This window comes from Scardinius erythrophthalmus (assembly GCF_964197995.2).
Source record: "Scardinius erythrophthalmus genome assembly, chromosome: 6".
Classification (NCBI taxonomy): Eukaryota; Metazoa; Chordata; class Actinopteri; order Cypriniformes; family Leuciscidae; genus Scardinius; species Scardinius erythrophthalmus.
In genome coordinates this window covers 12,641,488-12,659,604 of record NC_138226.1, presented here as the reverse complement: position 1 = coordinate 12,659,604, position 18,117 = coordinate 12,641,488, and the positions used below count along the sequence as shown (strand labels likewise).

Sequence of the window (18,117 nt, the reverse complement as noted above, 5' to 3'; positions counted from 1 at the left end):
GTCACTTTGCATAATGAGTCTATATAATATATTAGTTTCACATTTTAAGTTGAATTACTGAAATAAATTAACTTTTGCACGATATACAAATTTTTCGAGTTTCACCTCTATCTATCTATCTATCTATCTATCTATCTATCTATCTATCTATCTATCTATCTATCTATCTATCTATCGCTACGGTAACTGGTCAAAATCTGTCTAAAGCTGGTGTGAATGTGAATTCAGTAAGATGACACTAGATGCCGCTCTGTGCTTGTAGATTAAGCAACAGACAAGCGAAGAAGTCTTGGGGTTCCTGCTGTTTTGTGCGTTTCTGGGATACTGGCGGACTGACTGTGCTGTAAATGTCATGGCGACCAACAGCGAGCAACTTTCTCGTGGTTTCGTAACTGAAACCTATCAAGAAGTCAACAACACAGGTGAGTATTAGTGGGTGAAATATTTCTCAAAAATAATGTCTGCTTTAAGAATATGACGGAAATGACTGAGCTGTTATACAGACGCGCGTGGTTTGTTTGTGGTAAAGCTTGTTGCGAGTGTGATGCTAAGCTAATACAAGCTAACGAGCCTTTGTCCGCGTGTTCCGCGAAACGCTCAACCAACAGCATTTTTCGACGCGTAATTACTTTCTGCGCCCACGTAATGTAATAGTATCCAACCAAACAGATTAATTATACAGTACCTGTAAATGAGCAGCCTACGCAGTTTGCAGAACACGCATGTTGGGTTACCCTTTGTAGGATGCGCGTGCCGAGTTAGCCGCGCGGTTGACGAGTCTCCATTCTGAGTCTCTTCTGAATGAAACGACGCGAAAACAATCACGTAAGAAATATTATAGGCGTATACATTTAACAGTGAGCATGTTTATCTTGTGTCCATATTAAAACGTACTGACAACAGTGTATTTTAATCATGAGGTGAATAATATCAAAACAACCAACCGTCATGTCTCGTGCACCGTACTAGTCGGCGTGCTTATCTGCGTCTCTTTTAATAACACTATTTTAATGTAGTAAAATTGACTATTTTAATAATTACTCAGTAACTGTTTGTAAAAACACCACCGACTGGGTATCTATATTATGGGAATACCAAACTATATTATACTGGGAATTCTCTATTCTAAATTGCTGCTAGTTACCACTGTCGGTTGTAAGTTTACATCCCGTTAACAAAACATATACATATAATATATATGTATATGTGTGTGTGCATATATGTATATATATGTATGTATATGTGTGTGTGCATATATGTATATATATGTATGTATGTGTGTGTATATAGGCTATATATATATATATATATTACTTTCTCATTGTTTCCAAGATTGTCTTAATTGGAATATTTTGCTATTGCAATGTTTTAAGATCCAGATCTGTATACTGTACTTATATACCGCTACTAATGCCTTTATTGTCACTATTCTAGAATAGTAAGAATATTGTAGCTATGTCCTGCATCGATTAGGTTTTCCATGTATTAGAACCTAATATATCCATATCTTATATAGTTAAACGTTCATAAAACTGTGTCGTCTCTTCATGAGGTGAATAATATCAAAACAATATATTTAAATATAATGAATGAATTAGGCATTTATATTTATTGATTATATTTACATATATTGATTTGATATTATTCACCTCATTAATCTCTTCACTAAGCTAGTAATACTCAAACCAATGGGACCAGATTATTTATACCCGTTGCAGAATATGCCATTCCAGGATGACACAAGTTTGTAAATGCAAGAAGATCAAGATCAAAATACAAGAAGATCCAACAACTCTTTATCATTGGAGCATGTTTTATGAGATTGTGCTGGTTTTAATCTTGTGAGAAACCTTTTTTTTTTTTTTTTACTCAAAGTATTTTGAAGAAATTTTTAACAAAATTAAACCATATAGTCCCCCTGGTTTCACAGACAAGGCTTAAGCCTGGACCCAAACTAAGATGCATGTTTGAGCTGTTGTAACTGAAAGCAACTTAAAATGTCAGTGCCATTGTTTTGTCTCAAGATGCACAGCACACCAGTAATGTTTTTTTCTTCTAAGGCACGATTATAAATGTCCTAAATTGATCTAATGCCTAATCCTGGCTTATCTAAGCCCTGTCTGTGAAACCAGCAGGCCTCATAGTTTTTAGCAAAAATAAATTCTAGCCTATAAACCTGATAGTTTTACCATAAATTTCTAACCATGAAAATATCCACAAAACCTGGCATGGCGTAAAACAAAACAAAAAAAAAACACTAAGATAGTCAGCATTCTTAACTCTAGCACTCATTTAATGTAGTAAAATGCAATATTTGTATATTTGCAATTCTAAAATTAAGGATAAGGCACTTTACATATTTACATGAGATCCATTTAATTTATTGTGATTTTTACAGTAGTATATTGGGGCCAAACTATGGTTATGATGGTAAGATTTTGTTATGGGTCGTAATTGAGTGTGGTAACATAATCCACTTAAATTTGCCACAAAAGCCATAGTTTGTAATACAATTAAAATTGGATACTTTCATGGGGAATATACTTCTAGCCACAAGTCAAACAGATATATTACAGATTAAAGCAACAACATGGAACTTTTCCTCTGCGGTCGCCCTACAGGTTGGAAGCGGAATTGTCCATTACCGCTGTCGTAAAATGATTTACGGTTACTGTATATGAAGCATGCAGGTTTTTTTCATATGGGCAATGACAATATTATTAATCTTCCCCCTTTCATAATTTATACATGTTTAGTAGACTAAACATTTTAACTCAAACATTTGCGATTTGCATGTCGATTGCAATGCTCAAATCTGAACGAGAATGATAGCGATAGCATCCTAACCATCTAAAACTGCTACCATGTTAGTGTTTACTAGCTACCAGATTGATAATTCGCTCATCTACTAGCTGATTCATGAAGATAAATAAATGGAGGACCAGATAGTTTCCGTAACGTAGCCAGGCAGACAACAGATTAGAAAAACTAAAGATAGTATGCAAGCAATTTACAGTTACTTACTAGTTCAACAGCATGACGGCCAAGTCAGCATCGGTCTGGTAACTCTCCTCCTCCATTAGCTAACGCCAGCGAGCAAACGCTCGACCAATATTGATCCTCGTCCTGACTTTCAGTTTATTACTCTCCCTTTTCCTCTTCCGACTCTACTCCGACAAAACCTTGGACTTCTTACGTTTCGCTGCTGCTTCAGCCATGACGAAAACAGACGTAGGAAAACAAACGCGCTGGTTGGCCACATTTGAGGAAGTGGTGGGCAAAGTGACGTATGCCGTAAAGCAGTCGAATTTTGTAGTTCTTTTTGAGCTCTGGTTACTACCCGCACCCCGAAGTTACATAGTGCCAGTAAAAGCGATACAGACCCCGTCAGGCTCTGGCAGACGTCTCATTCAACCTATTGTAAGTCGATGTACTATCACAAGGGTCTTGGAAATATATTATGAAGGTTGAAAAGTTACATGTTGTTGCTTTAACCCTCTGATGGTCTTCGTTTAGCAGTCACACTGGGGGCCTTCCCGGTCATAAATGACCGGACACCTAAAAATGAAACTTCCTCCATCCCAGTAAAAACCAATGCAATTTATTTTTGTTCTATAATATTTATTCTTTTTAATTTAGAATTTTGAGACAATTTGATTGAACTTATTAATATTTATGCAATATTTATAGTCCATTTTTTGGCATTGAAAAAAATGTTTGTTTGTTTTTTGTTTTTTTGTTTTACAAAAAAAAAATTCTATGCTTTATTTTCGGGTAAAATAGAGACTAGGCTTTCAGAAAAAAAATAAAATAAAAAAAAATTCATCAATTTACTAATCATAAAATTAAATAAATCATGTTATTGCATGGGTTTACCACTAGATGCCTGTATAGCTCTAAATGGAGATGTTTGTGAATTCTAGTTGTTTTTGGACCAAATTACTTACTTTTAAAGGGGTCATATAATGGTACATGCACTTTTACAAGTTGATTGTACTGAAATGTGTGTTGGCAGTGCCTGTACACAACCATCATAAAATGATAAAAATCCATCCAGTGGTTTTTTTTTAATCTCCTTATATGTTTGAACCTCTCTGAAATCAAGCCGTTCGACCGTGTGACGTCACACGGTCGGACGCCCCTCCCACGATTGTGATTGACAGCTGCAGCGTTTCAACACACACCCGCCCTCGCTCATGAGCGAGCTGTCAATCATAGTCCGCGCGTCATTGTTGATACCCTCACTGGAGCGCTGTCTATGAGCATAATGGCGTCTGCGATTGTTCTTCGGTGTAATAAGGAACACAGCAGTCATTTGAATGTTCCTAAATCTGAGCCGTTGAAGATGCAGTGGCTGAGTTTTGTTTTTGAAGCGATATGCCCAAAGGATTGACGCGGGGATTCCCTCACGGGGATTCCCCACGATCGTCTGTGCTTTCCTGTTTGCGTGAATCATTTCACATCAGACAGCGTTACAAACGAGAAAAAACGGATCGGTACCAACGTGTTACTGCTGAACCTCCAGAAGATGTGAGTGTAATGTTTTATTAACCTTTATATTAGTATTTATATTAATCTTTGCAAATTTGCAAACCTTGCTGCACGCTTCATGATGAATGCATCTAAGGTTTACACTCCGGGTACATTACGGCATGTTTTCTATGTACGACGTTCTCAATATAATTCATAATCCCACGTTTATAATGAACAACGCGTGGTTATTGTGTTAGAATTGGTGTACGCACAGAACAGAGGGGCGGGGTGAGCAAAGCTCATTATCATTTAAAGCTGTATGCACTGAAACGGCGTGCTGAAAACAGAGCTGTTTTTGAGCAGGTAAAATTAGTGTTTTCTTACAATACTAATGAGAATTTTTAATTAAAGTATATTACAAACTTTTAATTTAGACCCTAAAGAATCATATTAGCTTGTACAAAAATGGCATTATATGACCCCTTTAAGATGTGGATTGAATGTATTTTTTTAGAAATTCTCAAATAATACTTTTTGCCAAGGTTTAAAACATTTTATTAATTATTATTTTAATAATTTTAATAATTATTATATTAATTATATATACATATATTAATTATAATTATTATGTTATGTTTTTCACTCTTGATGTTTTAGAGCTTCACCCCTTCATTGCTGAGCATTTTTTTTCTGCATCGTGGCTGATTTGTAGAGAATTTTTGTGTTTTTGTCAATTTCCCATTCATTTCCTATGGGGGTAATTTTGACCGAAGACCAAAATCATAACTAATTTTTTTACGACCACTTAGCATGCTCGGATCATGAACTCATTTTTTTTGTGTGTTCACATACCTAATGCCAGAAAAGTCACCAAGTTTCGTAATATTCCGATGAAGCTGTGATTTTTAAATATTCAAAACAGATTTTTGTAATCTGAATTTATTGGTGTGTATGTGTATAAAAGTGTGTTTGTGTTTGTGTGTGTGTGGGTGGGTGTGAATTTTTTGCACTCTTGATGTTGTAGAGTGTCACCCCTTTACTGCGGTGTACTTTTTTTTAGAATCGTGGCTGATTTGTAGATTGTACAGACAAAACTTCAGAGAATTTTTGTGTTTTTGTAAATTTCCCATTCATTTCCTATGGGTCGGTCATTTTTGACCGAAGACCACGAGTGTGACTATTTTTTTTACGACCACTTAGCATGCTCGGATCATGACCTCAATTTTTTTTTTGTATTCACATACCTAATCCCAGAAAAGTCACCAAGTTTCATAGCCTTCCGATGAAGCTGTGATTTTTAAAATTTCAAAACAGAAAATTATTCGGTCAGAAATGACCGAGGACCATCAGAGGGTTAAAAAAAAACTTTTATTCCCCTTGTGATTTTACAGTAACATAACTATAGGCCTAGTATTTATGTTAGTTTGGGTGAAACTGTGGTTAAATAAAATGGTGGTACCGTGGTAAATTTGTGTAGGCCTAATGCTTGGAGGTAATTTGTTTGAAAGACAATGCTAGTGATAAGTTTACCTTCAGTTGAGAGATGCATTTAATTCACTATTATCATAGTTACTATCCTAGTCACATCCATTATGCTGTTTCAGTACCCTCCTGCAACATCATAAATTATATAAAGAATTAGACCTGATTCACTGCATGGTTCAAAAGCCGTCTTTTTTTAAATTGTGATTCAAAAAGTGATTTGCCAGGCTTATGTTATTATGCAACAGCCCCGCTTATTGAGTGCAAAGAAGCTCTATGTATTCAGTCTAGTGGGTCCAATAAATACTTTCAGTCTTTATATTAGTCACATGGTTTTTTTTAAAGGTTTTTGGCCCAGCCATTCAAATTTGTACTTGTACTTCCAAAATTTTCTCTGGATGCATTTAAAAAAATCAGGATATTTATGACGCAATAACTTTATAAACACTTAACACTTATAAGCAGGGGTTAAATTGGGATTTATTATGTGGGGGGGCTCTCCCTAGGGGGGTCCAGGGGGTATTTTCTGGAGAGTTTTGTGCAAAGAAATGGAGAAATTGAGTCTTACATGATATGTGAAAAACTGCAAGGTTAAGCATTTTTGCATTATTGTAGTATCAACAGGTATTAGGACATTTAGCATTTACATTACTGTTAATCAGCAGTGGTGGAATGTAATGAAGTACAAATACTTCGTTTCTGTAGGCCTACTTTACTTAAGTAGAATCAATAGTGCATACTTTTGACTTTTACTTCGTTACGTTTTGCAGCAATTATTATACTTTCTACTCCACTACATTTCTACAACGTTTCGTTACATTTTCTGATCAGTTTTTCCCCTGCCAAAACAGGGATTGAAAAAAAATTCCTGTTTTCGGTGCTGATGCGGTGGTGACACGTTCATGTAAGGGTGGCGCTGCCAATAAAGCACCTAAAAGCTGTCACAAAGAACCGGCAAAAGTAATGATTATGAATATGTAAAATATAGCAAGGAGACATTTTAATTGTTTATAAATAAACAAGTGTTTTCTGTGTCAGTGCCCTGCATAGATGTTGACGATGCTATCCTCGCAATCTTCACAGTAGTGAACTCGTCAGAGAGAAATGCACATTTCATAGCCTACAGATTACACAAGCAGCGGTCTGTTTTCTTTCGTTTTGAATTGTTCTGTTTAAAAGAAGACCTTCCAAGCTTTCTATAGATATATTTATTAGGTCTGTCAGACAAGTAGGCTCCCTTATACGCTGAGTTTCGGTTGATTTATGAGACGAGAGTCCAGTTCACTCGCCGGCGCGTCCGTGTCGTGATTATCTATTGTCTATAAACTATTTACTTCTTATTTATTAAATCCAGGCAATTGGTTGATGAAACATTGATTAAAATTAAGATACAATTAATAAAAAACGAAATTCATTTTAAAGAAGGGCTTTGTGCTTTCTGTTTGAGGTCTCAGTGAAAGTTTTAAATAGTCTTTTAGTGCCGCTTTCAGAGCTCTCAGGTCCGTAACATTGTTTTTTCCTCATACATGCGAACATGAAAAATAAAATAAAATGAATGTTATGTTCTGTGGAGAGCCAACCCTTCTTCATCCAGTGGGTAGGCCTAGTATTACTTTGGTTTGCAGTGTAATTCATAGAATTACAAAAAAATATTTTGCCACCTAAAAGTTAAAGATTTTTTGTCACCCACGGCATGTGTAGCCTATTTCCCTCATATTAAATATAAAACGCTTGCAATGCCCATGACCCATGCAATGTGCCAAACATTTTTTCCTTACCTTGTCATTCAAGGCCAGGGCACTTTTTGTACAACCAACGTTGTGCTGAACTTGACAAAACTGATCTGTTGCTGCAGCGGTGGCCAGCAGCTCGTTTTTTTTTTTTTTTTCAAGGCAGTAGAAGGTTCTGGAACTTTTGCGCGCTTCCACATCCCGCGCAACTACGGATCTCCCAGGAACATTAATTATTGCTGCGTACATTTATCCGTGTTGGAGTTCTAAGTAGTAGCCTACCTAGATGCGCATGGCATGCGCGAGCGGTGCGCGATCATGATCGACTGACAACGAGATTAAGCAGCTGAACAAGAGTACGGCCATGTCCTGATTGTTCTCATCTCAGCTCCACCGAAACGAAATAGACATGCCATTTCAAAATCTTTCATTTATAATCAGAAATATGTTTTCAAAAGCATCACTTTCACCAAATTTTATGTGACATCATTTCCAGTAGGCAACTGACTGCAAACGAGCAGGCTTATGTGCCGTGGCTGAGCCCCGGAGAGCCCCGGACCAATTTAACCACTGCTTATAAGTGTTAACACTTATAAATAATGGCACATGGTGATTTGATTAATTTTCAAACTGATGCCTCCCAAGACTATAAGAAATAATTTTTGCTGTGGTGACAATCTCATCACACTCCTTTGGTGACATAAGCAAAATTCACAACAATGTATCACAGTAAACAAATAGTTTGCATAAAACATGTTTATGATCAGTCATGTTTTTTCTTGAGCCATGCATTTGTTTGTTTTTGTTTTTTGAATTTATATATTTGTTAAAGTTGTGCAGGCTTCTCAGCTGCATCAAATCCCTGTTACCTTAATAAAGCAATATTTAATGAAAATGCACGTTTATAGCTTACATTAGACTGAACAGTAAGCTATGAGTAAGGTTAAAGAGATAGTTCACCCAAAAATGAAAAATCTGTCGTTTTCTCACCCTCAAGTTGTTCTAAACCTGTATGAATTTCTTTCTTCTGTTGAACGCAAAAAAAATATATATATATTTTGAAGAATATGGGTCCTAACCAAACAGTTGATGGTAGCCATTAACTTCCATAGTATTTTTCCCCCCATACCCATTAACTGTACATTCTTCAAAGCATCATCTTTTGTGGTCAGCAGAAGAAAGAAATGCAAACAGGTTTGGAACAATTTAAGGATGAACTATCCCTTAAAGTTGGTTATGTATTTGTTTTTCCTTTCAGAGTGAAAACTGAGGGTCAACGCGTTTTGCCCTGATTTACGGAGCAAAGACAACAGAAATTGTTACCGAAATTGAGATTGGGAATCAGTTAAACCAGTTTTTGAAATGGAGAGTGCAGTGAACACTGGTCCTGGTATGTTATTAAGTTTTAGCCCTTTATAGAGTTGCAGTGTTAAAACGTGGAAAGTTGATCATGGCGAAATGATTGTTAGTAAAATATTGTGAGAGCTTTCCATGTCTTCATATATTCAAACATTTTCAGTAGTACCATATGTGATTTATCTGACGAAGAGAGATGGTAAAGTCTGAATTGTCATGTAACTTTTAAATATAACTTTCATAAAACTGTTAGAATATTATATAACTTATTTCATACTGTAGTTATGTTCAAATAAATATGTTTGTAAACATTGTGTCTTACCACACAGATGATGAGCCATCTGAGACTGCTGTTCCATATGAATCCATTAATGTTAAGGATGGGAGTGAGACCCCCAAAAAGAAAAACAAGAAACATAAGAAACACAAAAGTAAGAAGAAACGTAAGAAGCGTAAGGGTGAAAAAGACAGTAGCTCTGAATCTGGAGTAGAGTCAGATGGAGATTCCCGAACAAGAACAAGGTGAGATTTTGTTTGGTTGCTTGGCAACATTGTGTGTGTTTTTCCCCCTTGATACTTTGTTTCTTTTATATTAAATTAAGTATTTTCTTTTGTTACAGTGTTAAAAAAGATGGCTTATCTAACCCTGAGACTGATGCTACAAAAAACTGTACAGAAGGTATATGCATATGTTCTTGTCAGTACAATGAGTAACAGACAATCTGGCAAATTATTACATATATATGCTCAAATTTAAACTAATTTACTGTGAATTCAATGAGACTTTAAATCTGAAGAGTAAAATTACAATTATATGTCCTTACAGACCTCAGTGATGTGGAAGCTGATGCCAAGGTTAAAAAGCAAAAACACCGTGTTGGGAAAAAGAAGAAAAAAAGAAGGCGGAAAGAGGAAGAAAAGCAAGAGAAAAAGTCCTCCTCTCGCTCAAGATCGGGGAGTAGCTCAGCGTCAGGGTCAGAATCGGAATTGGACTCCAAACAATCACAAAAAATGCAGGTGGAGCCTTTAAAATTGGACAAGAAGCCACCTATTACTGCAGCTAAAGTCCCAAGTGACAAATTTAAAGATGGCACACTCCAACTGGAAGATAAAAAGAGAGATATGACTTCTGATAACAGTGAAGAAGAAAGTTTCAAACTAGGAGGGAGAAAAAAGATGTCTCCTGAGCCTGCAAATGCACTAATTCCAGAGAGGGACATAACAGTGGAAGCTGTTGGCGAACATGAAAGTTTTGGTAAAGCTCAAGAACTTCCTGATATCATCCCTAAGCAAGAGAATGTGCACAAAGAGCAAGCTGTGCAGAAGGACATCTTAAAGGAAGCAAATGGGAATCAGAAAGAAAAGAAAAAAAAGTCCCTCTCCAGGTCAAGGTCACGATCGCTTTCAGACACTAAAGGGAAGAAATCCAAACATAGTCGCTCCAGAACCCCAAAGAAGTCAACGGGTAAATCAGGACGTCATAATGACAGATCATCTTCAAGGGACAGGTCTGTGTCTGCCTCTGGTGGGAAGGATCGAACAAAACGAAGAAGCTCAAGGTCTCCATCAGGACGGTCCCCATCTAAAGTGACAAAGAAAGCTGGACGCAGGTCAAGGTCGCTCTCTGGAAGAAGAGGGTATCGCTCTGTTTCCAGGTCTCGCACAAAGACCAGAAGATCTAGGACCAGGTCCCCACGGCGTGGTCATCGCTCACGATCTAGGTCAACTGGAAGAACAAGACATTCACGCTCAAGATCAAAACAATCTGTTTCTCGACGGAAGAATCGGCGCTCAAGATCACGGTCCAGATCTCTACGGAGAGGAAGACACTCAAGGTCTCGCTCTCGAAAGAGGACACCTGTTTCTCGGACGAGGCGGTCCAGGTCTAGATCTGTCAGAAAAGCAAGGCGAGCACGCTCAAGATCCGTTGTGATCCTTAAACGATCTAGATCCCAATTGAGAAGAAACAGAAGATCCAGATCAAGATCCATTCGTAAAAGATCAGGTTCAAGAAGCCCAAAACGTCGAACTAAATCTCGGTCCCCTCAACGCTCCAGGTCCTCTGTGTCACGTTCTCCTGCAGTCCCTCAAAGGAGGTCAAAATCTAGGAGCCCTCATAGCACAAAGTCAGAATCAGTATCTCCTCAGCGACGTAAAAGATCAAAGTCACGGTCATCCTCACATAATTCAAAGTCTGAATCCCCAAAATTAAGAATGGATAAAAAGCAAAAAGGTAAACGGTCAAGGTCAGTTTCACTGCGAAACACATCAAGGTCTAGATCCATTTCCAGGGAGCGACAAACATCAGATAGAAGTATGTCCCCTACTAAGAGTGCACACTCTAAATCTCCCACTAAAGAAGATGAGTCCTTAAAGGATCAGAGTTTAAAAGAAACCTCAGAGACTAGACTTCAAGTTTTGGATGCTGTGGAGGAAAAATTAGAAGTAAAAGGGACAATAGGTGGATGGAAACCAGTGACTACTGAATGTACATCTGTGCAAAAGCCATCAAATGAAGACGTAACATCTTCAGAATGTGACACACAATGTAAAATAATAGTGGAGCCCGAAAATCCCTCTGAATGTGAAGGAAGACCAAACCGATCTAGATCATTGTCCTCAGAGCCGGTTCCTCAACATGGCACTGCAGGATCAGATGAAGATGATCGATCAGAGAGCTCACGATCACCTTCACCAATTACAGTGAAAGAATCTAAGTCCTCCAACAGAACGTCACCTGTTCAAAGAAAGCGCTCTAGATCAGCTTCTTCCACCAAGAAGAGGCGGTCCAAGTCAAAATCTGTCAGCAGCAAGAGGAGGTCAAGGTCTCCTGCAAGAAAACACAAGTCCAGGTCTCCCTCACATAGTCGTAAAAAAAGGACAAAGTCTCGGTCACCTGTTCGGAAAAGGAGATCACGATCAAGATCAGCCAATCGAAGGGCAAAATCAAGGTCTAAATCTCACACAAGGACAAAGCGCTCGAAATCAAAATCCCCCAAGCGGAAACGGTCAAAATCTAGATCACCAGCTCGAAAAAGGAGGTCCAAGTCACGTTCCCCTGCAAGAAAGAGAAGATCTCGTTCACGGTCAAGGGCCCGTCAGTCACGATCCAGAAGGTCACGATCTGTGTCACGCCGGAGGAGACCAGCATTTAGAGGGCGATCTTTTGACAGACGAGATCGATGGAAACGTGAACCAAGCCATTCCCCAATTTTGATTCTCCGTAAGAGGAGGTCCAACTCAAGATCTCGGCGCAGTTCTAGCAAGACGCCACCGCGTCTCACTGACCTAGGTAAATATGCTTTTTGCTTGGCTCCCCCTTCTTGTTAGCATGAATGAAATATATTAACTTCAAATGAATAGCAAGAAATGTCTGTCTACATCACAATAACTTTAATAATTACCTCTCCTTTCAGATAAAGATCAACTGTTGGAGATTGCGAAGGCTAATGCCGCTGCAATGTGTGCTAAAGCTGGAATGCCCATACCTGAAAGTCTCAAGCCGAAGGCAATTCTACAGTTACCCCTGCCAACCCCAGCTCCAACCCCCTTGTCTTTGCCTCTGCCACTGCCCATGCCCAATTTACCTATGAATCTGCCCATGGGTATACCAGGTATGCCTGCAATGCCAAACATGACGATGAACGCTGCCGTGGCAAGTATGACTGCGGCAACCATGACCGCTGCTCTGTCAAACATGGGTGCCCTGGCCTCTATGCCCCCGATGCCTCCTCTTCCTACCATTACCAACAAGCCCCCTCCAGCTCCCACACCTAATCTGGCAAGTATCGAGGAGGTGAAGAGGAAAGTGGCTCAACAAGCAAACAGCATTAGCATCAAGGAGTTCACAGAGGTGAGATTTGTTTTTGTTGCTCAGTGAATCAGATTATGTATGCATGTATATTGGGGTCAGTAAGATTTTATTTGTATTTTTTAATTAAATTAATACTTTTATTCAGCATGAGTCCATTTAATTACTGTGACCGGGTGGGTGGAGTAGTTCGTTTCACTTAGTTCACGAAACTAAGAGAAGACTGCCTTTTAAATTCGTTCACTTATCTTTTTATTTATTTATATATATATATATATATATATATATATATATATATATATATAATTTTTTTTATTATATAGGCCCCTATAGCCAACTAATTACTAGCTGAAATAAAATGAAATATATAGCCTAATATGTTAAATTCCGGTTAAGTGAACTTCTTGTTCCCAGAAGTGCGTCTACAGAAATGTTCATATAGAATCAAATCTTCGTTGGCATGACTGATGGGCATTTTAAAATATTTACAAAACATAGGCTATATGGTACTGAAAGTAGGACTATTGGATAACAGAAAATTAATTGGGTAAATAGATGAGATCAAGCGTTAAAATTTATATAAATATAAATATTAAACAAAAATAAAATAGTCCACATATTAGTCAATAGATTTAAAAGACTTTTGGATTAGGAATTTATTTATTTATTTTTTAACTTAATATTCTTTTAACATATACCCTATTAATAATAACAAATTATTCGAACTTCGTTTGAATGCTGTCAGCCTGTCACGGGCACAAGGTAGCCTATCTATACATTTTTAAATTAAAATGCTAATTTATCATCACATACTGGTAGGTTTTTGGCATGATCGGGCATTTACAAACCTAACTTTAAGTAACATACTATACAGAACATTAACTGGGTAAAGAGATGCATGAAATGAAGGGGAAAATAAAGCAAATACATAAGAATAAATTAAAAATATAACCAATAATAATAAAAATAATAATTTACAAGTATGAAATAAAAATGAAAATCAGTGAATGGATTCAAAAATCTGTGGGGTAGTATAGATGATGTTTTCTTGTAGGCTTTAATATATGTATATATATATAACAATGACAATATTGTGTGCAATATAATATAGGCTAACAATATAATATTTTCCGCACTTTTTTTGTCATTCTTATTTCAAAATATATTTATTTTATATATGTATATATATATCCATTTCTGATAATCCCAGGTTCCTATGGTCATTCAGGTTTGTTTACACAAACTTGTGGCCACGAGAAATAGATGTTGTTCGCTCAACATAGGATCTCGAGGCCACGAGATTCAGTTCATGTGGCCATGACATATGTCGTTAACTTAACAAAATTATTTTGTGGCCACGACATCACATTTCCACAAATTAATATCTCATGGCCACAACAAAACTAAGTGAACTGACCATGTCCCCTCCCAGTCAGCATATTTAATTGATAGAAATAGCATTGTTAAAAAAATAAAAATTGAAAATAAATTTGTTTTTCTTTTGAACTTTAAATTCAGCAAAGAATCCTGGAAAAAAAAAAGTGATGAATTATATTTTAAAATAATAATAATTTTTATTTGTAATAATATTTTGCAATATTACTGTTTTTACTATATTTTCGATCAAATGAATGCAGCCATGGTGAGCATAAAAGCCTGTGCACTCCGGGATGATTATCGCGCATGCTTTTGACTAAACAAAGGGTGCCAATGCAAGTATGCACACCAACGTGCAAAGGCGTAAAAGCGTAATTTTTTTTAAAAACACCTCGGGTTAGTAATTTTGGTTTGCCGCACAGCGTTAATAACTGGCCGACCAATGAGATTAGCGCTTTTGTTCACATGCTTGGAGCTGCTGAAATTATAGTATATTGCCAGTGAAAATAGCTTGTGAATGAACAAAACTCTAAAAACGTTGGCGATAAGCACGCGCGATAATCATCCCGGTGTGCACGGGCCTTAAGTCTTCTATTAAAACATTTTTTAAAAATCGTACTGACCCCAGATTTTTTAATGTTATTTATTTATATATTTATATATAAATTAATCAATTTGACAGCACTATATGATATATAACCATGTACTCATTTTTTGCAAATCATCTTTTTTAGAAATGTAAACAGATTGCAGAGAGCAAGGAGGAGATGCGTATTGCACGACCACATGTTTCAGATGATGAAGATGATGAGACACGGGTAAATGTTCTGTCATTTTGAACTGATTTGATTTAAACGTTTTCTATCTTGGTTGCTTGTATTTACCTCTTGTTTGTGTTTTATTTGAACTATTTTGCAGTAACCCGCTGTCCTTCTACTTCATCTTGTATACAATCCTGATGATAGACACCTGTGGCCCGTATTTAGGATGAAGGATGAACTCTGCCATAGGCTTGTTTCTGTCATGTAAATGAAACTGCGTTTATTCGCAGGAGTTTGAGCATTTGGACACTTGAAGCTACATTCATTTCAGTGGTTTATTTCGACCGTTATCTTTAAATTGTCAGTTGTTGGAACAACTGCAAGCTACAGGAACCTTTTTTTACCATAGACTACCAGATTAGGCCATTCAATATGTCTACCTGCCCAGACTGACAGTGAAACATTTCGCTTTCAGACTTTTTACCTTCACTACATATGGTGCCTCTTGATACCATAAAGAAGGACCTCTGGTAGATTAAACTCAGATTTATAGGTGTACCTGTGAGTAAGTGAGGGGTGGGGGAGGAGAAAAAAAAGAGAAAGAGAAGAGAAAAAAAAAAAACCTGATTTTTGGGTGCAGCTTAGATCACAGATCAGGTGTGTTCAGGTCTGTTGGTCCACGCTCAACATGTTAAGAGACGTGATCATTTTATGAGTATTTTTTCCCTGTGTTTTAAAATTCATTGTTAATCACTTGTTTAAATACATTAATGGTAAAGATAATTTGTTTTTGTTCCTTAACACTTTTGTGAACTTTTAAAGCAAATTAAATGTTGAGGTTCAGAGCTGTGGCTATACTTGAGTGCTATATTAATGGATGATATTTGCATTGTAAGGGTTCTGACCACAAACTTTCTTTTAGTTTCATCGGTTAAACCTTGCTGTGCTGATTTCTGGTGACTGATTGTGGTCTGGCTTTATCTAAAATAATTATCACAGAGAATGACACTCATTGATGAGATTGATTTTTTTTTCTCATTTTTATTCTATATCATACAGTGCATCCTTGTAAACAACAGTTCATGATGCAGTTGTGTGGTATACAATGCTGTTTTATCTTTGTGATTGAAATATTTGACCCAGCAGAAGCTGCAGGGTGGGATGCTGAATTTTCAGTAGTGAGAACATCACCCATCACCATTCTAGATGGGGGTGATGAAAATGCATATGATTTAAATAAGATTATTGTTTAGACACATGTACTTTAAGATGTACTGTATACTGTGTAGATGTGTTTTGTCAGTGTTTTTTTTTTTTTAACACCTCTCCTCTACACTGTTTTTTGCTATAGTGGAGATCACTTTCCCAATTTATCTAAGAAGAAATGTGATGGCACTGCTCCTACTAATACACACAGGAAATGTTTAACTCTTAAGGTAGACACAAAAAGGTTAACATTGTTCAACATAAAGGGATGAGCCACACATGTTAGCTTTAGATTTGGCACTGTATTGTTGTCCACAGAAACACAAACTTCTGTCCAGAGCTTCTGCCACCTTGGATAGATGATATAGCGATTATGAATTAAGTTTAAAATTCATTAATATTAGCTAACAGATTTCAATCTGGAAATGTGGAAAAATTGTTTCATTTTGCTATTGTTTACTCAAAGGGATAATTAACCCCCAAAAATAAAATGTCATTCACTCACCCTCATGTCTTTAAAAACATCTATGACTTCTGCGAAATATTTTGAAGATTTGGAATGACATGAGGGTGAGTAAATGAGGACATAATTTTTTAACTATTAAAGTTGTTATGAAATGAGTATGGCCATGTTGAAGTCTCCTTGAGGTTAGTCTGGAAAAGTTCTGCATCTAGGTACAAGCCCACATTCCTTGCATCATCCTCAGTTTTGACAAAACTTTTTTTTTTTTATACATGTTTTTCATCACATTGTGCAACATAATGACTTTGTATATAATGCAACATCAAATATTAAAGGAAACAATCTAATTGACTTTGAAAATGTGTTAATTTTGTTCTCATTTCATATGTGACCCTTCATCATAATAACAATAAAGTAAGAGTTGTCTTTATGGCAGAAATCGTAGGAATAGTGTTCAGTTTTCACTAGAATTTTTTTTTACAATGTAAAAATATCATTACTAAACTAATCAGTATTAAAGTAATCATTTAGATTAGTAATGTTGAAGGCAATTTGAGGCCTCTAACCCCTCATTTAGGGAAAATAGTCACTTGTTAAATCTTTAGGAAAATAATTTACATGGCTATCTTGCTATGTATTTTGTTATGTATTTGGTTTAATCTTGGTTTGTTTTGACATCTGCAGTGACAAAAAAAGGCCTGGTTTCACAGACAGGTCATAGATTAAGCCAGGATTAGTTCAATTAGGGCATTTAAGTAGCTTTTATAAATGTGCCTTAGAAAAAACATCAGTGTGCTCTTGAGACAAAACAATCAGTGGCGCCTCCAGAAATTTTTCATGGGGGTGGCCAGATGGGGCCACTTAAAATCTTGGGGTGGCACACCAAAACTATGAACCATAATTTCAGATTTTTTTTCTACTGTTGTAGTAAACCGGCCTGTAGAAAACTATCAGAAAGACTTAAAGAAACTCCTACTGATATACTATATGATGGTTTATTGTGTTATATTTAATGTTACTAATGATATAATATGCATAGACTAATAACAGTACAGTTAACATTTTGAGTTGCACAACAATTCTGTTTTATTTTGCAATTATATTTGGCATAAGGTGTACAATTATTGCAAACAAAACAGTTACTGGGGAAAAGCAGATACTGGCAGACACAAATATATTATATTTATAAAAATAATGTCAAGAATTCAGAAGTGTATATATTTATATAGCCTACACTACAAAGAAATAATATACAATTAAATTATGCTTATTTAAAATCTATTGAGCAGGCTAGGTATAAAAAATATAGGCTTTTAATAATCTTTCAGTGCGCAAAACCATGATAATATGAAATGCTTCAAAACAGAGCACACAAAGCGCGTATGCGCATCGCGGATGCAGAATGATGTGCTCAAAGCAACATGGAGTCACAGTGTGCAGCGCTGCGCTGCACAAGTG

General features: G+C 36.6%; 1 protein-coding gene across 1 annotated transcript; it reads left to right on the top strand.

The window, feature by feature from the left end:
- The first annotated feature begins 220 nt into the window (after positions 1 to 220).
- Positions 221 to 17,010, top strand: sona (SON DNA and RNA binding protein a). The gene is made up of 8 exons (XM_081367513.1): positions 221 to 422; positions 8,944 to 9,075; positions 9,371 to 9,563; positions 9,662 to 9,720; positions 9,868 to 12,333; positions 12,458 to 12,894; positions 14,964 to 15,047; positions 15,148 to 17,010. Exons 2-8 carry the CDS (start codon positions 9,048 to 9,050, stop codon positions 15,148 to 15,150), a joined length of 3,270 nt encoding a protein of 1,089 aa, XP_081223639.1. The 5' UTR covers positions 221 to 422; positions 8,944 to 9,047; the 3' UTR covers positions 15,151 to 17,010.
- Positions 17,011 to 18,117: the final 1,107 nt, after the last annotated feature.

Excerpts from the sequence above, each read along its gene's own strand:
- sona (XM_081367513.1), top strand. The coding sequence starts at position 9,048 with ATGGAGAGTGCAGTGAACACTGGTCCTG. Across the intron at positions 9,076-9,370 it reads TGCAGTGAACACTGGTCCTG|ATGATGAGCCATCTGAGACT; the intron begins GTATGTTATTAA and ends CTTACCACACAG. Across the intron at positions 12,334-12,457 it reads ACCGCGTCTCACTGACCTAG|ATAAAGATCAACTGTTGGAG; the intron begins GTAAATATGCTT and ends CTCTCCTTTCAG.